This window comes from Puma concolor, chromosome B2 (assembly GCF_028749965.1).
Source record: "Puma concolor isolate L17-30 chromosome B2, mPumCon1.1.hap2, whole genome shotgun sequence".
In the NCBI taxonomy this organism is placed as follows: Eukaryota; Metazoa; Chordata; class Mammalia; order Carnivora; family Felidae; genus Puma; species Puma concolor.
In genome coordinates this window covers 82005133-82026967 of record NC_141671.1, presented here as the reverse complement: position 1 = coordinate 82026967, position 21835 = coordinate 82005133, and the positions used below count along the sequence as shown (strand labels likewise).

Sequence of the window (21835 nt, the reverse complement as noted above, 5' to 3'; positions counted from 1 at the left end):
GGGTTCCCTATTCTGGTCATGAATAAGACATCTGAATCTATCACCGTTCTGCATAAAAGCTCCCTATTATCTCTATAATAAAAATTTCTAAGTGGTATATGAGGTGTTTTATATTTTTTGAAAATTTGTCACTTAAAAATGAAAGAAAAAATTTTTTCTCTCAACTTTTTTTCCAGTTTTTGTTTGAAATACTTTTAAATCCAGTGCAGTGGTTCTCAACTGGGGCAATTTTTCCCCCAAGGGTAAATCTGGAGACATTTTTGGTTATCACAACTGTTGGTGGGGTTGCTTCTGGCATATAGTGTTTAGAGGGTAGAGATGCTGCTAAATATGTTACAATGCATGGGACAGCTTCCACAAAGAATTCTCCAGCTCCAAATATCAGTAGTGCAAAATTAAGAAAGAAACTCTAAATATATATGTGCCTAATAACAGAGTATCAAAATATGTGAATCAAAAAGTGACAGAAAAGGAAAAATAGACAAATTCACAATTATAATTGGAGACTTTGACACTCTATCCTGATTAATTGATAGAACAAATACAGAAAATCTCTAAGCATGTAGAAGACCTGCTATCAACAAACTTGACCTAACTGACATTTCTAGATTGCTGTGCCCAGTAACTGTAGGATACATATTCTGCACATCTGGAACATTCCCCAAGATAGACCATATTCTGATTGATTAAACAAGTTTCAATAAATTTAGGAGAATTAAAATCATGCATGGTATATTCAATGATCCCAATGGAATTAAATTAAGGAAGAAAAAAAAACAACCAAAAGATAGTGGGAAAAATCCCTAAATGTTAAAGATTAAAAAAAAAAGAAGATGGTTAAAGAATAATCACTGAGTCAGAAAATCATTTGAACTGAATCATGATTTAAACAAATTGAGGGAGGGGGCGCCTGGGTGCCCAACTTCGTCTCAGGTCATGATCTCATGGTCTGTGGATTCAAGCCCCACGTTAGGCTCTGTGCTGACAGCTCGGAGCCTGGAGCTTGCTTCAGACTGTGTCCCTCTCTCTCTGCCACTCCTCTGCTTGCATTCTGTCTCTCTTTCTCAAAAATAAACAAACATTTTAAAAAATTTAAAAAAAGGTAAGTTACTAGTAATGAACAATTTATGAAATCAGTGTTTGAAGAATATAAATTACCAAAGCCCACTCAAGAAAAACAAGCTAGGAATAAAACAGAAACAAGTTAGCAATAGAATAAAATGTCCTCAAGCTGATACAGAGCATCTACAAAAACTTAATAGCTAGCATCACAGTTAATATGTGAACAACCCAGTTTCAAAATGGATAAAAGATGGGGCACCTGTGTGGCTCAGTCAGTTCACCGTCTGACTTCAGCTCATGTCATGATCTCTCGGTCTGTGAGTTCGAGCCCCATGTCGGGCTCTATGCCGATAGCTCAGAGTCTAGAGCCTGCTTCAGATCCTATTTCTCCCTTTTTCTCTGCCCCTCCCCTGCTCATGCTCTGTCTCTCTCTGTCTTCCAAAAATGAATAAATGCTAAAAAAAAAAAAAAAATTAAATGGATAAAAGATTGAACAAATGTACAACAGATGATAAATAAATGGCCATTAAACACTTGAAAAAATTCTCAACATCTTTGGCATCAGAGAAATTCATATAAAAGCACCAGAATCCATTCCCCCTTCTCTAAAATGACTAAAATTTCAACTGACCATACTATGTGGTGGTGAAGTTATGTGGCAACCAGAGGTCTCAGACATTGCTGGTAGGTGTAAACTGGTACAGCTGCTTGTTTTAAAGTTAAACACTGAGGGGTACCCGGCTGACTGAGTTGATGGAGCATGTGACTCTTGATCTCGGGGCTATGAGTTCAAGTCCCACATTGGGTGTAGAGCTTACTTCAAAAAAGAAAAAAAGGCTAAGTATCTTGTTTTCTTTTTTTTTAAGCAGGCTCCACACTCAGCGTGGTGTCCAGTGTGGGGCTGGAACTCAGGACCCTGAGATGAAGACCTGAGCCAAGATCAAGAGTATCAAGAGTCAATGCTTAACTCCTTGAGCCACCCAGGCACCCCTTCCTCATTTCCCTCAGGGGTGGAGAGAATCTTAAGTAGGCTCCACATCCAGCACAGAGCCTGACCTCGGGGCTTGATCTGCATCTCATGACCTTGAGACAACCTGAGCTGAAATCAAGGGTCGGGTGTTTAATTGACTGAACCACCCCACCCGCCCCTTTTCCTATTTTTAGTATCTGATTCATCTAACCCTGTTTTCCAGATTATCTTTTCTTTTTTTTATTTTTTTTTTAATTTTTTTTTTTTCAACGTTTATTTATTTTTGGGACAGAGAGAGACAGAGCATGAACGGGGGAGGAGCAGAGAGAGAGGGAGACACAGAATGGGAAACAGGCTCCAGGCTCTGAGCCATCAGCCCAGAGCCCGATGCGGGGCTCGAACTCATGGACCGCGAGATCGTGACCTGGCTGAAGTCGGACGCTTAACCGACTGCGCCACCCAGGCGCCCCTCCAGATTATCTTTTCAAGAGAAGGTTCATGAAGTGATATTCTCTCTGGAGATTTTTTTCCCAACTCACAAGTTTCTATATAACATGTCTAGGACAGTTGCACTTTTTTTCATTCATTTTGTAAGTGATGTGTTTCTTTTTCTTCACAATATAACCACTTACTATCTACTTTTTTGAATGATCTCTTTAGAGGGCTTCATAGCATGCCCCTGTGAATCATGACCAAATCTGTTAAAATTTCCTTGCAGGACTAATATTGATAGAAATTGTTCCAAAATAACATCTTTCCCCACTCAGTGCTTTGTTCAGAATTAGGAATTTTTGGGGGCTCCTGGGTGGCTCAGTCGGTTGAGCGTCTGACTTCGGCTCAGGTCATGATCTCATGGTTCGTGGGTTTGAGCCCCGCATTGGGCTCTGCGCTGACAGCTCAGAGCCTGAAGCCTGTTTCAGATTCTGTGTCTCTCTCTCTTTGCCCCTCCCCCACTCGTGCTCTGTCTCTGTCTCAAAAATAAATAAACATTAAAAAAATTTTTTTTCAAAAAAAGAATTAGGAATTTTTGGAGCACTTGCGTGGCTCATTTGGTTAAGCATCCAACACTTGATTTCGGCTCAGGTCATGATTTCATGGTTGTGAGATGGAGCCTCACATGGGGCATGGAGCCTGCTTAAGATTCTCCCTTTACCTCTGTCCCTTGAGTGTGTGCTCACACATGTGTGCGTGAGCTCTCTCTCTCTTTCTCAAAAACAAACAAACAAACAAAAAAAAACCTAGGTGTTTTTATGAGTGAATGCCCTATAATTTGAAAGACTTCATAAGAGCTCAGGTGTAAGGTGACCTTTTTTGAGAGAGAACTTTGGAAAAAATTGTTATATTTTTGCATGGGGTATTTAGGTTGTGCTCAAGCTGCAGTCTTAATAGGTAAATGTTTTGTGTGAAACGCCTTAGCATAAACTCATAGCATTGGACTTGGTGAGTATTTTAAACCTGCTGTCTTATTGTCGGCAGCAGGGGTTGTGTAGACCCGCATGCACACTAGCAATATGAGACGGTAGCATTTTACATGGAATTCAGGTATCAGTCCTTTTCCTCAAACCTCAGTGGACTGAAACTTCTTTATAACAGCCTTTCACGTTAAATTAACTGCACTCTTCTATTGCAAAGCCCTTTTCTATGTTTTATAAGATAAACTCATTTATGATATGTGGAAATTGGATGTTTTGATTCTAAGCTAGGACTTTTTCCCTTTTGCAGCAGTGCTAACAAGCAGCATTTACATAGATACATTGTTTTGCCTTTCTCTCAGGTGTGGACACCTCAAGATCGCCAGTGTATCCTGAGCACCTTAGCACAATTACTTCTGGATAAAGACTGTACTGTGCTGGTTGGTCGCCAGCTGCGCCCTCTTCTTTTGGATTTGTTGGAAAGGAATGCTGAAGCCATTAAAGCCGGAGGCCAAATCAACCACGATCTACACGAACGGCTCTGTGTGTCAATGAGCAAACTCATTTGTAACCATCCTGACGTCCTCCCGTGAGTAACAGTTTTATTCTTCACTTTTCTCCTTGAGGTAGTAGAACCTGCTGTCTCCTGGAAAGTAAAAGGGTGTGAGCTGAGAAGGGAAGAGGAGAAATACAAGAAAGAAGGAAGATAAGTGGTACTGTTGATTAACAATTTAGTGACCATTTACTAGGTTTCTTTGAAGTCTTGGCCATCAGGATGGGTCTGGAAAACTGGCCATGATGTGTTCTTTGGCTTCAAGAATTATATCATCTGGTGAGATGAGGCAGATTTAAAAAGAGTTTCATCTGAGGCTCTTATAGCATCCATTTCAGATGGCTGCTTGCTGGAGTAGCTGAAGGGTGACATTAGAAGAGCTGTGGTGTCCTTTCTAACTTTCTATAATCTGTCCAAAGCAGTTTTGTGAGAAGTTGTATTAGAACTGGATTCTAATGTATTTCTCTTTAAAAAAAAAAAAAATTTTTTTTAATCTTTATTTATTTTTGAGAGAGAGGGAGAGACAGAGCTCAAGCAGGGGAGGGGCAGAGAAGGAGGGAGACAGAATCCGAAGCACGCTCCAGGCTCCGAGCCGTTAGCACAGAGCCTGACTCGCGAACTGCAAGATCATGACCTGAGCTGAAGTCGGACACTTAACCCACTGAACCACCCAGGCACCCCTAATGTATTTCTCTTCTGATCTGCTCTGTGTCCAGCCTGTGCTGGTTCACCCTTCCTTAGGCAGCCTGGTGGTCCCCTACTTCTGAGAGGTCACCATATTGATGCCAAACTTATTGTGCACCAGATCAGCATAGTGCATTGCAGTCAAGAACTATAGCCCAGCAATCCTCCTCCTGCCTCATCCACCTGAACAGCGGGGGCTACAGGCACGTACCACTGTATCTGCCTTTGTCTTTTATATTAATAGCAAAATACTGTTGGTATGGAGTAAAGGGCCAGCAAAATGAGTATTAGGGTTTTTTTAATTGAGAAGGTGAAGAACTTTCACTCTAAACTTGAGTAGTATCTTTGCAACTAATAAGAGTATCCCTTATATCCATTCCTTATTTATTAGTTTTCATTTGGCTTTCTTAGAAGTATGATCTCTAATCTGGTTCATGAATGAAGGGAATAAGAACTGAACTCTTGGCAGAAAACCATAATTTGTATGAGATTTTCTTTTTTTTTTAACGTTTATTTATTTTTGAGACAGAGTGAGAGAGAGAGAGAGAGAGAGAGCGCGTGAGCGAGAGAGCGAGCATGAGCGGGGGAGGGGCAGAGAGAGAGGGAGACACAGAGTGTGAAGCAGGCTCCAGGCTCTAGGCTCTGAAATGTTAGCACAGAGCCCAATGCAGGACTCAAACTCACAAGTCGTGAGATCATGACCTGAGCCGAAGTCGGACGCTTAACCCACAGAGCCACCCAGGTACCCCTGTATGAGCTTTTCTAAAAGGGGAGGGGGAAAAATGGGCCCAGTTTAATGGAACTAGAAGATATACAGCAAATATCATCATTATACGTGGTAATTAGGAACATAAGCTGTGGGTTGATTGAAGGTTGAGATTGTGGCCTCACTTAGTACTCATTGATGTACTTGACTGTGGTACCATTTCATAACGTGTACTGACTGCCCTGTACTTACTATATAGAATTGACGTGTGGGTAACTTGAACCCCCGTTTCTCCTAGGCCTTTGTGGTACAGTGCTTCTGGATTGTGTTTGAGAATCATTAAAATGATGGATTAGTTACATCTGGTTTCCCATCCGCTTTGCACTTTATGTTCTTATTAAATGCATGTGAACACAGAGCACACCCCTACTTTTTCTTCTTTTCATTTTGCCAAGGCAGTATATTTTATTTACACTCCCACCTTATTTCAAAAATTATATAATGCAGTTTATGAAGTTTCTTGTGCTAGAGTAACTTAAAAACAAACCATAAAAAAAAGGAGCTATGTGTAAATGAATCAATACATGATGTGAAATGAATTATAGACAATGATGTAGAATGAGATTTTGATTTTCAGTTTTAAGAATTGTAGCTCATTAGTTCAGCATGTGCCCTAAATTTCCTCTGTAGAGGAAATATACCTAATGTGTTAGGGATATACCAAATATATTTAGATAGGATACAGTCATTCATTCAGTAGATAAATATAGAAGACCTCTCTTGGGGCCACATCATGGGGGTAAGAAAGTCAAGTATAATGGGTTCTTGTATTTTGCAAACAATTGAATATAATGCTAATAGAGATGTTAGCCAAATACTTAAGGGGAGCAAGAAAATCATTAAAGAAGAATGAATGTTATCCTCTTGAAAATCAGAGAAAGTTTTGTATTGTGGCAGATTGTGGAGGAAGAGGGAAGAGAAAAAGAATGCAGAGAAGAGAAATAGGATGGCAATGAAGATCTAGGAAAAAAGAGAGAGAGACAGACTGGAAAGGAGGATCCCAGTCAAGCTCCCTAGAATCCTAGTGCTTGCCTTTCATTTACTGGTACATATCTCTTTCTGAGCCCAAGGTGTTTGGGACTTCCATGAGGTTCTTTAGTAGTCTTAAACATTTCTTTTTTTTTTTTTTTTTAATTTTTTTAATGTTTATTTTTTTTGACAGAGAGAGAGAGAGAGAGAGAGAGAGAGAGAAAATGAATGAGTGGGGGAGGGGCAGAGAGAGAGGGAGGCATAGAATCCAAAGCAGGTTCCAGGCTCTGAGTGTCAACACAGAGCCTGATTGCGGGGCTAGAACCCATGAACCGTGAGATCATGACCTGAGCCGAAGTTGGACGCTTAACCAACTGAGCCACCCAGGCGCCCCTTAAACATTTCTTTTTTTTAATCTTGCTTATATTATTTGTTCATTACTGTGTTCCCCCTTCCCCTGCCCAGCTTTATTGAGATTCAATTGAGATATATTTTTATTGACATATAATATTGTATAAATTGAAAGTAGAAAACATAGTGATTTGATACATGTACATATTGTGAAATATTTGCCACAGTAAGGTCAGTTAACACATCTTTCACTTCACATAATTACCATTTTGTTGTTGTTTGTTCATTGTTTTTGATTCTAGAATCCTTGAACACATTTTACTTTTTGGCAAGTTTTTTGTCAGGACTTTGTGAGTGCAATCCTGGTGTATTGATTCTTTCTCTATCCTAACATATTAGGTTTCCAAGTTCTTTTTTTTGTTTTGTTTTTCCCCCAAAGATTTTACTTTTTGGGGCACCTGGGTGGCTCGGTCAGTTAAGCATCTGACTTTTGGTTTCAGCTCAGGTCGTGATCTCATAGTTTGTGAGTTCAGGCCCCACATCGGGCTCCACACTAACAGCTCAAAATCTGGAGTCATGTGGGGGCGCCTGGGTGGCTCAGTCGGTTGAGCGTCCGACTTCGGCTCAGGTCATGATCTCACGGTCCGTGAGTTCGAGCCCCACGTTGGGCTCTGTGCTGACAGCTCAGAGCCTGGAGCCTGTTTCGGATTCTGTGTCTCCCTCTCTCTCTGACCCTCCCCCATTCATGCTCTGTCTCTCTCTGTCTCAAAAATAAATGTTAAAAAAAAATTAATAAAAAAAAAATCTAGAGTCATGTGTTCTTCCAACTGAGCCATTTAAGCACCCTTCAATCTTTATACTGTAACATCTTAAGGCACTGTTAGTCTTATTTCATATCTTTAGAGAAGTAAACTAAGTAGCTCTGTCAGAGCCAGGACTGAACTGCAGGTCTTACTTCTGGATGCTGGAAAGACTGATGAGTTGTCCGAGTGGCTCATCCAAGATTAGATGTTTAACTGGGTGATATTCCTTGCTGTATTTTAGGCCTTATGACTATCTTACTCCAGGAAAGAGAACTTCTCCTCAATCTTTGGATATTCTCTAAGGCAAAAACTGATCATGTTATTCTCTGGCTAAAAATGCTTTATTGTTGTTTAGATCAGAATTTTAGAGCACTCCCTGAAAGTGATGGGTCTTTGGAGAAAAGGGTGCTGTAGTTAAGTAAGTTTGGGAGAGAATATTGACCAGTTCCCCTTTGTATTTTTATGGTGGACCACAATTCTCTTCCTTGCACTGGCCGCACAGATGTAGGCCATTGCCAGTGCACTCAGCTTATTTCCCCCGGTCTTCCTCAAGGAAGGAAGGTCAACCCTGAGTCAGGTTGACCACTTCTCTGTTTGTTACTGCCGGCTGGTTTCACATGTGCTGCCAACATCATCTGCCTCTGAGCTAGTGGAATACCAGCCTCTCTCCCCCAAAGAATGATTGTACTTATTCTGACAGCATCCTTGTGGAGAAAAAAAAAAAAAAGTCCTGTTTTTGTTTTTAATTTCAAAGGTGATACATTTAAATAACAATAGAGAATTGCAAAAAGTGGAAGTCCTGGAATTTCACCCTGAAATCCTACTTTTTAGAGATAATTGTTATTGACAGTGTGATATGTTACCTCTTAAATCTCTTTTCTTTTTCTCACTCTGCCAGGTTTCTTTCTTTTTCTTTTTAAGTTTATTTTGAGAGAGGTAGTGTATATGCATGTGAGTAGAGGAGGGGCAGAGAGAGGGAGAGAGAGAATCCTAAGCAGACTCTGCACTGTCCACACAGAGCCCGATGCACAAGGCTCAATCTCACAAACCCACAAACTGTGAGATCATGACCTGAGCTGAAATCAAAAGTTGGTCGCTCAACAGACTGACTCACCCAGGCGCCCCAGCCAGGTCTCTTCTGAGCCACAGCTGAATCTTCTAAGTCCCATTTGTCCAGTCTTCTTCAGAATATTGTGAGTGTTAACTTACCAAGACTCTATTTCTGTTTGCCCGGATTGCTTGTGGAAGTCTAAGCCTTCCCACCCATCTCCTGAGTTCTCATTCTCTCTCCCTCTCATAACAGTTTTATGTTTGGGGATTTATTGAGCCAGCGATGTAGGGTATGTTTCCCTGGTGCTTCAGTGCAAATCGCTCTGGAAAGCAGATTCGAATGGCCCCTGCAGCTGCTCTGTCGCATTCCCAGTGGGCTCCTGAAGATTCTGTTACTGACCACTAGTTCACTAAGTTATTGTAAAAGGTTGCAACTCTGGAACAGGCTGATGGAAGAGATTGCTTCCTAATACTAGATTTCACAGTGATTTTTTTTTTTGGATGAAACCAAAAGCACAAGCAACTAAAACAAAAATAGACGAATGGGACATCAAACTAAAAAGCTTCAGCACAGCCAAGGAAACAAGAATGAAGAGACAATGTACAGATTGGGAGAAAATATTTCCAAGTCACCTATCCATTAGGGGATTAATATCCAGAATGTATAAAGAACTTCCTTCCATCTTTTTGTCCATCTTTTCCACTTTTACTGCCTTCCTTTTGTGTTCCACAGAAATCTGTTCTCATCTTCAGATGCAACCAAAGCATCTCTTCTTGACTCCCCCCTCCCCCCCCCCCCCCCCCCAGCCCTGTTGGTTTAGCTGAATCTTTTTTCTTTGTGCCTCTTGTTTCTGTAAGTGACTGTCTTCCTTGGTAGATAGCAAGCTCCTCAAGGAAAGTATCTTCTTGGTTTTGTACTCCTGGAACTTAACAGCATCTGGCTTCTAGTGAGAGGTCAATAAATGTTTATTGAAAACTAGTGCATTTTCAGTGGAAAACACTTGCAATAAGTACCTGTGGTTTTGTATTCTCTTAGACATCTCATGCCATTGTCCTGGTTCCTGAATTTGAACAGGATACAGTCTTAGGATTGGGTAGCTTCACTATTTGTCTCTTTATTCCCAGACCCTTGGAAATTCCTGTTGTATTCTGCTGGCCTGTCTCAAAGTAGAAAAGCATACTTTGAAATCCTCACCAACAAATGAAAAAAAATTTCTTTTTCTGAAGGTTTGCCCTGAGGTATTTCAAGGACACTTCTCCAGTCTTCCAAAGACTCTTCCTAGAGAGTTCAGATGCTAATCCAGTCCGCTATGGGCGCAGGCGGATGAAGCTCCGGGACCTAATGGAAGCAGCTTACAAGTTTCTGCAGAACGAGCAGTCTGTGTTCCGGGAGCTCTGGGACTGGAGTGTGTGTGTCCCTCTCCTCAGAAGCCATGACACCTTGGTCCGCTGGTGTGTAGCTCCTGGAATTTTCTGGTGCTTCAAGTGTGGGGGTGGTATAAGGAGGGTAGAGTTCTGTGATGAGGCAGGAAAGGAAGCTATGTAAAATGTGTTGTTTTTGTTCTGGTGCCTTTTGGGTTCCTCGTTCCTTTCCTTAATCATGCATCTCCTCAGTGGCAAATGAGATGATACTTAATGGAGTTCTACCTTTTTCAAGTTCTATCAGGTGAATTCATCATACTTGATTTGTATTTTCTACTCTCAAATGTATTGAAATGTATTAATTCTATAAGATTTCCTCTTTTTCTTTTTAAAGTTTTTCTTTTTTTAAGTTTTTAGTAATCTCTACACCCAACATGGGGCTCGAACTTAGAACCCTGAAATCAAGAGTTACATGCTCTACCCACTAAGCCAGCCAGGCACTCCTAAGATTCCCTTTTCTAATGTTTAGTTGGCGAGAAAAATTTCTTTTTTCTTGAGAATCAATTGCTTTTCCTAAGTTTATGTATACTTTGGTTTTCTCCAGGTACACAGCCAATTGTCTTGCTTTGGTCACCTGTATGAATGAAGAGCACAAGTTATCATTCCTTAAGAAGATTTTTAATACTGAGGAACTGATCCATTTCAGGTTAAGGTAGGAAGGAGGATTCCTGGAGATCTTGATGTAGCCTTACAGTGCATTAAAGTAACTAATGAGATACTCATTTTCCTCAGGTTATTAGAAGAGGCCCAGCTGCAGGATTTGGAGAAGGCCTTGGTTTTGGCTAATCCAGAAGCCTCCCTTTGGCGTAAGGAGAAAGAGCTGCAGTACTTACAGGGCCATCTTGTTTCAGCTGATCTCTCTGCCGGGGTGACTGCTGTCTGTGGCGTGGTGCTGCCTGGGCAGCCACCAGCCCCTGGAGAGCAGGTATATTGGTATTAGTGGGATGTGTGTCCTCTTCTCCCCTCTTAAACATTGAGTGTGCTTTTTTCTCCTTGGCTGGACTGTTATAGGTGTGAGCCGAGTTGAGTTTTCCAAATTGCTGTTCCATGTACAGAACTATTCAGAATAGATTAAGGAAAATTTACCCAGGGTCCTCTTCTCTGATAGTTTCTTTGTCTCTGTTTGATGTTAAATTAGAAAGTCTGGGGGCGCCTGGGTGGCGCAGTCGGTTAAGCATCCGACTTCAGCCAGGTCACGCTCTCGCGGTCCGTGAGTTCCAGCCCCGCGTCAGGCTCTGGGCTGATGGCTCAGAGCCTGGAGCCTGTTTCCGATTCTGTGTCTCCCTCTCTCTCTGCCTCTCCCCCGTTCACGCTCTGTCTCTCTCTGTCCCAAAAATAAATAAACGTTGAAAAAAAAAATTAAAAAAAAAAATTAGAAAGTCTAATGATGTCGATGTGATGCTTTTAATGTTAGCAAAGCACTTCCATATACTCTCTTATTTACTTGCTACAGTAACTCTGTGAAGTTGGGTAGCACATGTTGTGATACCATATTTATGTAAAACAAAGGTAGAATGACTGGCCCGGAGACCCATGGGCTGCCCTTTGTAGAGACGGTGCCAGGCCCAGGTATAACTCCCAGCAACCTCTTTTTTTCAGAATATTCTTTTTGGTTGTTAGGTAGGAGACTAGTAACTGTAGTGAGCTTTCCCCCTATCATATGAAATGAGCTTCTTTCCAAAAATATGGCTCCAGACCCACACTTTGGAAAAGCTTATAGATCAAAATCTAGCTCTGTAATCTGAAGCTATTCGCAGCCAGTTTTTAGTTAGTTGTCACTTTGTGTGATGGTCAGGTTCACCCAGTTTTCTTTTTGGAAGAAGGCCTGGGTCATTCCTTGAACCATTGGTTTATCCATTGGGTAGTACAGTTTAAAAAAAAAAAAAGCATAATATGCATTTTAAAAATGCACATCTTAAATGTACAGCTCAATGATTATTCATGAACTGAATATATCTACGTACTAGGACACCAGCGCTTCCGCAGGCCCTTGTGTTTCCCTCTAGTCACTAAGATCCCCCAAACCCTAACCATTTTTCTAATATAGATAAGGTTTGGAGCATTAGAATTTTAACATAGGGAAAGATTCTAGTTGTGGTAGGTTTGATGTTGAGTACCAGTGGCTAGGCACTGGGGCAGAAGTACAGAATGGTTGCTATGGCCCAGCCTGCCTGCTAAGTTGCTGAGAGTAACAGCTCTGCAGAGAGTTCAGGAACTTCGGCCCTGAATCTCATTTTGTCTTCACATATCTATAGGAGACTAGCCATGTTTGAGAAGCTACTATTCCTTAAAAGTTCTTAAAATTCCACTTTTCCAAGAGATCTTTTTTCCTATATTAGGTACATTATTATTTGAAATTCTTTTTAATGCAGTAAAATACAACATTTACCATCTTAAACTTTTTTTTAGTAAGTAAACTCTATCCCCACCCTGAGGCTTGAACTCACAACCCTGAGATCGAGAGTCATATGCTCTACTGTCTGAGCCAGCCAGGCGCCCCAACCATCTTAAACATTTTTAAGTATGCACTTCAGTGGTGTTAAATATATTCACATTGTTGTGTGAATAAACTCCAGAACCTTTTCATCTTGCAAAGCTGAAACTCTATCCTTTAAACATATTGGGAGCAGTTATTATTTTTCACATTTTCACATTTTGTTATGGAAAATATCAAACATATTCCAAAGTAGAAAAAGTAGTGTGATGAATCCCCATGTGCCCATCACTTGGCTTCAGTAATTATAAATTTATGGTTAATTATCTTTCGTTTATACTGCTGCATACTCTCCCCACACCATCTTATTTTGAAGCAACTTTCAGATGTCACATCATTTCGTGCCTAAATATTTCAATATGTATAAAGGAAAAGAACTTTAAAAAAGCCATTATTCTTTATTATACCTGAAAAAAAGTAACAATTTTATAATACAAAACATCCTTTTAGTGTTCATACTTCCCTGATTTGATTTCCCTGATTTGTAAATAGTTGTGTGCATTCTTTTTTTTTTTTAAGTAGGCTCCATGCCCAACATGCAGCTTGAGACCAAGACACATACTGTTACTGACTGAGCCCGCCATTCACTCCTATTGTTTACATTCTTTTTTTTTTTAAATTTTTTTTTTAACGTTTATTTATTTTTTTGAGACAGAGACAGACAGAGCATGAACGGGGGAGGGTCAGAGAGAGGGAGACACAGAATCTGAAACAGGCTCCAGGCTCTGAGCTGTCAGCACAGAGCCCGACGCGGGGCTCGAACTCATGGACTGTGAGATCATGACCTGAGCCGAAGTCGGCCGCTTAACCGACTGAGCCACCCAGGCGCCCCTATTGTTTACATTCTTGATCTTAGATAACGAAATCTTAGAATGTGGCGAGAGGAAGGAAAACAAATAAAAATCTCTTCATGAGATTAGGTTTGCCCCCATCCCTCATGTGTCAACTTTTTTGACTTCTTAAACTTTGGGAGACTTTCCTTAAATTTGTTAGCAAATTTCTGCCAGAAGGAAAAAGATCCTATTTTGGATAACCTACCTATGGTTACTATAGTTCTGATACTAGTAATTTAGAGGTTTATGTAAAGGTCAGTGGAAGCATTGTTGTAGAAACTAATGTGCACCCTTTGGAGGAAAGACTGTTGACATGCCTTTTATTTTTCACTTGCCTCCTTAGGCTAGTAATAGAAGTTCTTCTCGTGAACAGGAGCTGGCCTTTAGGTCTTATGTGCTGGTTGATTCAATCTGCAAAAATCTTCAGACGCTGGCTATGGCAGTGGCTTCTCAGAATGCTGTGTTGTTGGAAGGACCGATAGGATGTGGCAAAACTTCCTTAGTTGAATACTTAGGTGCAATGACGGGTAGAAGGAAGCCCCCTCAGCTTCTTAAAGTCCAGCTTGGAGATCAGACCGACAGTAAGGTAATTAAGAAATGGCAGGTTTTGGTGGATTAGCATGCTTATAAATGTTTGCATTAAAGTATTGTTTTTGCTAAGGGATGTGAGAATAGTCCTTGGTCTTCATAACTGATGGGACCAAGCTGTAAAAACCTCAAGTGCCTGCTTATTTCTGTATAGAAGTTTAACAATTAATCAAAGGTTATAGCAATTGGTATCTCAGATGTATGGTGTCAGTAATTACTTTTACCTCTTCCTGTAGATGCTGTTGGGAATGTATCGCTGCACAGATGTCCCAGGAGAGTTTGTGTGGCAACCTGGTACCCTGACACAGGCAGCCACAAAGGGACACTGGATCCTTCTGGAGGATATTGACTATGCCCCTTTAGATGTGGTATGTCATCTCACTAATTATTTGCTGATTCTACCTTTGAAGAGCATTTGGTTAATAGTGATTCTGGGAGGTGTTTGATTTGAGATGGTATGTTTTGCAAGAAGCTCATTCATGGTTGCCTACCTAATCTGGTTTGAGGTAGGATTACTTGGCTTGTCTCTTTTTTGATAGAAAATTGATAAAATTCCACTGGTGCTGTTTCATTCAGTAGAGTAGTCCCCCCTTATCTGCTGTTCAGTTATCTGTGGTTACCCACGGTCCTGAAGCAAATGATTCTCCTCCTGTGTCTTCTGAAGGTTAGTAGTAGCCTGACGCTATGTCACAGTGCCTCGGTCATTCACCTCACTGTTACCTAGGCATTTTATCATCTTTCATCTCCACAAGAAGGGTAAGTACAGTACAATAAGATACTTTGAGAAAGAGAGACTCCATTCACATATCTTTTTTATAGTATATTGTTAGAATTATTCTATTTTACTGTTATTGGTGTTAATCTCTTACCTTGCCAGTTTATGTTAAACTTTATCATAGGTATGTTTGTGTAAGAAAAAGTATACTGTAAATAGGGATCTGTATTATGCACAATTTCAAACATCCACCAGGGGTGTTGAAACATACACTGTGTGGATAGGGGGAACTACTATAATCGGATATGTGACCAATTTCACTGTAGTTTTTTCCTCCTTTAGTTAAATTATGTGACTAGTTTCATAACCTTTCCAAGAATAGGCCTTGTGGGAAACATCTTACCAATGTTACAGATACACTGAGAACTTTGAGACCCTACTTCCTAGCTATGGCATCCATAGAGCAGTGGGCTGAGGACAGATGAAGAAGAGATGATGTAACAAGAGTATCTTGTCTTGGTTTCATTAAGGAAAATCTACTGGACGTATATTTTCATTTTTTAAAGATTACTTTTTTTTTCAACGTTTTTTTTTTTTTTTTTTTTTTTTTTTTGGGGACAGAGAGAGACAGAGCATGAACGGGGGAGGGGCAGAGAGAGAGGGAGACACAGAATCGGAAACAGGCTCCAGGCTCCAAGCCATCAGCCCAGAGCCTGACGCGGGGCTCGAACTCACGGACCGTGAGATCGTGACCTGGTTGAAGTCGGACGCTTAACCGACTGCGCCACCCAGGCGCCCCTAAAGATTACTTTTCTATGTGTATCAAAATAACTATGCAGGCAGTCCATGTTTCCTCTATATTTTGTAAAGTATGACAAAAATGTATTGCAGAATGAAAAATTCTTCCTTGGGCACATTTTCCTGAGATTGGTTTTAATTTTTTTTTTTTTTTTTTTTTTTTTTAATCATGAACCTAAAGTACCTTTTGGATAGGAGAATAACGTGAGAGTGTGTGTGTGTTTGTATGTGTAGGTTTAGGAAAATATGAAGGGGAAGGAGTAGCTATAAATACATGTGTATTGCGATGATTTTACAGTCTGATGAAGTAAAGATGTAATGGAATTACTGGCCCAGGTAGGGCCTCATAATATGATTACCATGTTCTAGGGTCTCTGTCTCTCTCTCTCCCTTTTGTTTTGTTTTGTTTTGTTTTGTTTCTTGAGTCTCGTTGACATACCATGTCCTAAGGTCTTAATGCTCAGTTTTATAGGACCGGAAACTTAGTTTTCTTAATAAGCTCAGAGCTAAGGCTGACTCCTACAAATGAGACTTAATAATACAACTGAAACATAAGCTACATGGCCAAATATTTGCTGAGGGTTTTCACTTTCTTTTCTGTTTTCTTCTTCATTTTTTTTTCCTCCTCTCCACACCAAAACTAAGGCCTTTCATTTTCTAGTGCTGTCTTCCCTGGCATGTTTTTTAGATACCAGGGTACCTGGGAAGTCATTAGGATTATGGATTGTGGAATTAGAGCCAAAGAAGATAGATGAACATAAGAGATAGTCCATCCAGGCCATGATGGAGCCTAGGGATCCATCCCTGTCCTATAGTTAATTATATTCCTTGATGACCAGGTCCTGATTCAAGACCAAACTGACAGTTTCTATCTTGGTCTCCCTTTGCCAATATTTGATAAACATCATAAAATTCTACATTGAGTCCCATTTTGTATAGACTGGACTCTTTGGACTTCTTACTTTGGTTTTTCTTTTTAAACTTCCTGTATAAACTCATGTTCCCTAGATCCATATGTCTAGTCCACCTTTTTGTCGGAAATATCTACTTGAATGTCCCTTAGCTGGTGGAAGTTCAGGATGTCCAAAATGGAGCTTGTCTGCTCGTTCTCAGAACAACCTTTTCTGCCACAGTTAGCAAGCCAGAAGTTTGATGTATCCTAGTCAGCACAGGAGACCCCTAGTCATTTATCTCTAAGTTTTGTAGTTTTCCACTACTTCATATGCACATTCTGCCCTAACAACAGAATCCTTTTATGACATACTCTTAGGAACAAAGAGTTTTATCCATTTGAATATTTTTACATGGAGTTTAGTTTGTGCCATTTCTCTCCCACCAAACCTGGCTAATTCTTGCTCAGACTTAAGACTGAGTGAATATCATTACCTCTGGGATGGCTTCACTGCCCTGCTTCTACACCATTCCATTCTGATTCATAGCCACCCTCTATCTTCAGCTCTGGGGTCATGCTGTATGGTGGTTTGCATGGCTATTCCATCAGATGCTCGGCTGTAAAGCCTCAGTCATGCCTGGATTTTTAGTGTCTGGCTTGTTTCTAGTCCATAGTAGATACTTAGTGAATGTTGAATGAATAAATCGTTCTGTCAGAGTATAGGTGGCTCAGACATTCCTGCCTGCCTTTTGGACCCAGTTCATGCTATGAGAATTAAGGTTTCCTTTACAGATGTGCTCATCATTTGGAGAGAAGGGTTTATTGTTGTTATTGTTGCTTTAATAGCTTTATCAGTGGGGTTTTGTGATTTAGGTTTCTGTGCTGATCCCTCTCTTGGAGAACGGAGAGCTCTTGATTCCCGGCCGAGGTGACTGTCTGAAAGTGGCTCCTGGATTTCAGTTCTTTGCAACTAGGAGGTATGTCCTATTAACCTTTCTGTTTCCACTGTGGAGGCTTTTCCTCATACATTCCCACACTAGAGTCCAAAATCCCTGGAATAGAGTTTCCTGGGCCCACTTTAAGCAAGTGATGACAGATCCAATTTTCATTCCTTACTTATTTTTAAAAATACCTGATTCTATATCAGCACTCTCTATTTTGTTCCGTTGTTCATTTGTCTTTACACCATTTGTCTTTGATTACTGAAGTTTTTGTTTGTTTGTTTTTAATTTTTAGAGAAAGAGAGTGCACTAGTGGGGGAGAGGGTCAGAGAGAGAGAGAGGCAGAGAAAATCTTAAGCAGGGGGCGCCTGGGTGGCGCAGTCGGCTAAGCGTCCGACTTCAGCCAGGTCACGATCTCGCAGTCCGTGAGCTCGAGCCCCGCATCGGGCTCTGGGCTGATGGCTCAGAGCCTGGAGCCTGTTTCCGATTCTGTGTCTCCCTTTCTCTCTGCCCCTCCCCCGTTCATGCTCTGTCTCTCTCTGTCCCAAAAATAAATAAACGTTGAAAAAAAAATTTATAAAAAAAAAAAAAAAAAAAAAAAAGAAAATCTTAAGCAGGCTGCAAACTCAGCACAGAGCATGACATGGGGCTTGATCCCACAAGCTGTGATCCTGACCTGAGCTGAAATCAAGAGTTGGATGCTTAATCAACTAAGCCACCCAGGTGCCCCTGTAGCTTTTTAAAATTTAAGTGGGCTCTGTGCCCAACGTGGGGCTTGAACTCACAACCTGCAGATCAAGAATTGCATATTGTAATGACTGAGCCAGCTAGGCACCCCTTCATTCCTATTTTAAAATTTTTTTTTTTTTCAACGTTTATTTATTTTTGGGACAGAGAGAGACAGAGCATGAACGGGGGAGGGGCAGAGAGAGAGGGAGACACAGAATCGGAAACAGGCTCCAGGCTCTGAGCCATCAGCCCAGAGCCCGACACGGGGCTCGAACTCACGGACCGCGAGATCGCGACCTGGCTGAAGTCGGACGCCCAACCGACTGCGCCACCCAGGCGCCCCTCATTCCTATTTTAAATAGAGATAACTAAATCAGAAAATGAGAGGGTATTTTCCCCCCCACTTAAAAATATCCAGTTTTTTAAAACTACACCTTGTTTCATGTTTTCAGAAATAATCACCAGTGGAACTGTTGTCAGACAGCCCTAGGTTTGAGTCCTGACACTACATTTTGTATTTGTGTGTATCTTGCTTGTCTGATAATGATGGGGCTAATAATACCTACTTTATGACTTGGTGTAGGTGGTAAAGATTAAATGAAATAATTTATGTTAAAGACTTCTTACATAATAAGTGCCCAACTAACTAATGGCTAGCCACGATGATGGTGATGATGATGACCTGTAAATTTTAACCAGTGAAAAAATTGAACGTAAGCATCAACAAAGGAATAAAACCTACACGAACTTAGTATATGTTCTTGTCTATCTTTTATAACAACATGGATGTAGTGGTTTATTTCCTACTGCTAGTCTGTGTCTTTACAGCTTTCCCATGGTCTTAAACTGCCCAAGAATGACACTAATGTCACATTGTATTTTAGTGGTAGTTAAATTAGTGTTTGCCTCAGTGAACATTTACAGACGGAGGGTGGAGTTAACCTAACGGTTTTCAAGGAGCACTTTGCTAGGCCTTGCTTTTTTTTTCTTAAATAAACCCTGGTTTCATTCATAGAAACAGTGAAGTTCTTTCCTGCTATGTTCATATCTCAGAAAGTCCTGGGACATCATAGAAAGGTGTCAGACAGACTTGAATTCAGTTCTTGGCTCTTCCATTTATAGTCATAGTTGAGTGATCAAAGGACCTTGCCGCCTCTTCTTAAAAACATTTTTTTTTTAATGTTTATTTATTTTTGAGAGAGAGACAGAGCCAGGGAAGGACAGAGAGCAAGAGCGAGAGCGAGAAAGAGAGAGAGAGAGAGAGAGAGAGAGAGAGAATCCAAAACAGGCTCCAAGCTCTGAGCCATCAGCACAGAGCCTGATGCAAGGCTTGAACTCATGAACTGTGAGATCATGACCTGAGCCGAAGTTGGACACTCAACCGACTGAGCTACCCAGGTGCCCCATCCTCCTTTATGCATTAGAAGAAAAGTAGGGTACCATCTCCTTAGGAAGTTGTGAGGATTATGTGAAATGGCCTGGGTGGCTTGTGGCTTGGCCAAAGTATGTGTTTAATGAATATTCCTTCTTGAAATTTTGAATAATTTTGGTATAGTAGCTTTTGGTAATAAGCAGTGAACTTTATTTTTTTTTAATGTTTATTCATTTTTGAGAGACAGAGCGCAAGTGGGGGAGGGACAGAGAGAGAGGGAGACACAGAAGCTGAAGCAGGTGCCAGTCTCTGAGCTGTCAGCACAGAGCCCAGTGCAGGGCTCCAACCCCTGAACTCTGAGATCATGACCTGAGCCAAAGTCTGATGCTTAACCAACTGAGCCACCCAGGTGCCCCAGCAGTGAACTTACTTTTAATGCTAGCGGCCTTGGATTATGTTTTCTCTTTCCTGAAGTTATGTCTTAAGGAAGAGAAATGTGTATTAAAATACCTGATGGGGCACCTGGGTGGCTCAGTCAGTTAAGTGACTGACTTCCGCTTAGGTCATGCATGATATTACGGTTTGTGAGTTGGAGCCCAGCGTCATGCACTGTGCTGACAGCTCGGAGCCTGGAGCTTGCTCTGGATTCTGTGGCTTCCTCTCTCTCTGCCCCTCCTCACTTGTACTCTATCTCTCTCAAAATAAATAAACATTAAAAAAAATTTTTTTAATTAAAATAATATCAAAACACCTGATAGAATCATTTGCAGTGATTAGAAAATGACTTGATTGGGGCGCCTGGGTGGCGCAGTCGGTTAAGCGTCCGACTTCAGCCAGGTCACGATCTCGCGGTCCGTGAGTTCGAGCCCTGCGTCAGGCTCTGGGCTGATGGCTCGGAGCCTGGAGCCTGTTTCCAATTCTGTGTCTCCCTCTCTCTCTGCCCCTCCCCCGTTCATGCTCTGTCTCTCTCTGTCCCAAAAATAAATAAACGTTGAAAAAAAACAATTTAAAAAGAAAATGACTTGATTAACATTGAGCTACCACCTCACAGCAGTCAGTGTCTAAAATTAACAACTCAGGAAACAACAGATGCTGGCGGTGATGTGGAGAAACGGGAACCCTCTTACACTGGTTTTGGGAATGCAAACTGGTGTAGTTGCTTTGGAAAACAGTGTGGAGTTTCCTCAAAAAATTAAAAATAGAATTACCCTACAACCCAGCAATAGCACTTTGGATTTATCCAAAGGATAGAGGAGTGCTGATTCACAGGGGCACATGTACCCCAATGTTTATAGCAGTGCCATCAGCAATAGCCAAATTCTGGAAAGAGCCCAAATGTCCATCAACTGATGAATGAATAAAGATGTTGCGGTTTGTATATACAATGGAATACTACTTGGTAATGACAAGAATGAATTCTTGCCATTTGCAACAATGTGGCTGGAACTGGAGAGTATTATGCTAAATGAAATAAGTCAGTCAGAGAAACACATGTTTTCACTCATGTGGAATTTGAGAAACTCAACAGAAGACTATGGGGGAAGGGAAGGGGAAAAAATAGTTTCAAACAGAGAGGGAGGGAGGCAAACCATAAGAGACTCTTAAATACAGAGAACAAACAGGGTGGATGGGGAGATGGCAGGAGGGAAGGGAGAAAAGGGTGATGGGCATTAAGGAGGGCACTTGTTGGGATGAGCACTGGGTGTTGTATATAAGTGATGAATCATGGGAATCTACTCCCGAAACCAAGAGTACACCGTATGTACTGTATGTTAGCTGACTTGCCAATATATCATATTTAGAAGAAAAAAATAAAATAGATAAAGAAAATAACTTGGTTAAAGCTCTGTTGTACCCCCTTAGGAAAAGAGTCAGACTTGGGTCAATTGGCAACCTTTCATTTGTCTTCTGCCCTATGAGCCCAGCATATCTGGCACCAGAAGGGGTTGTGAGTGTTATTCATATATGAGATATTGTCTAGCAAGGGCAACTAGAGGCATAATTAAAGATTAAAATTGGGAATTTTGTATAATTATTTTTATTTTGAAATACAGACTCTTGAGCTGTGGAGGAAATTGGTATCGACCTCTAAATAGTCATGCTGCTCTGCTAGACAAATATTGGACCAAAATTCACATGGATAACATGGATAAGAAAGAACTGAATGAGGTATGTCGTTATTAGTGAGAAAGTACAGATGTTTTTCTTTAGTTTTTATTGTTAAAAGTTCCAGATATACATGTAAATAGAGGAAATGGTGTAATGAATCACCAAAATACTCATTAATAGTTAATGTACTAACATTTTACTGTACTAACTTCATCTGGTATTTATTTGCGAATATATTGGAAAGCAAACGTTTCATACTTATGCATCTCTAAAAACTTAAATGCATTTTCATGCGTAATCACAATAACTTTATTATACTCTA

At 40.8% G+C, this 21835-nt stretch overlaps 1 protein-coding gene across 2 annotated transcripts in view; it reads left to right on the top strand.

Moving 5' to 3' along the window:
- The window catches only part of MDN1 (midasin AAA ATPase 1), a 172963-nt gene that overhangs the window by 4607 nt on the left and 146521 nt on the right, over positions 1-21835 (top strand). For both annotated transcript variants that reach the window (XM_086707409.1, XM_086707408.1), the window contains exons 2-9: positions 3807-4033; positions 9848-10072; positions 10587-10694; positions 10775-10967; positions 13713-13955; positions 14194-14325; positions 17236-17339; positions 21459-21573. In XM_086707409.1, the coding sequence (XP_086563535.1) occupies positions 3807-4033; positions 9848-10072; positions 10587-10694; positions 10775-10967; positions 13713-13955; positions 14194-14325; positions 17236-17339; positions 21459-21573 (1347 nt within the window). The remainder of the gene's footprint in view (positions 1-3806; positions 4034-9847; positions 10073-10586; positions 10695-10774; positions 10968-13712; positions 13956-14193; positions 14326-17235; positions 17340-21458; positions 21574-21835) is intronic.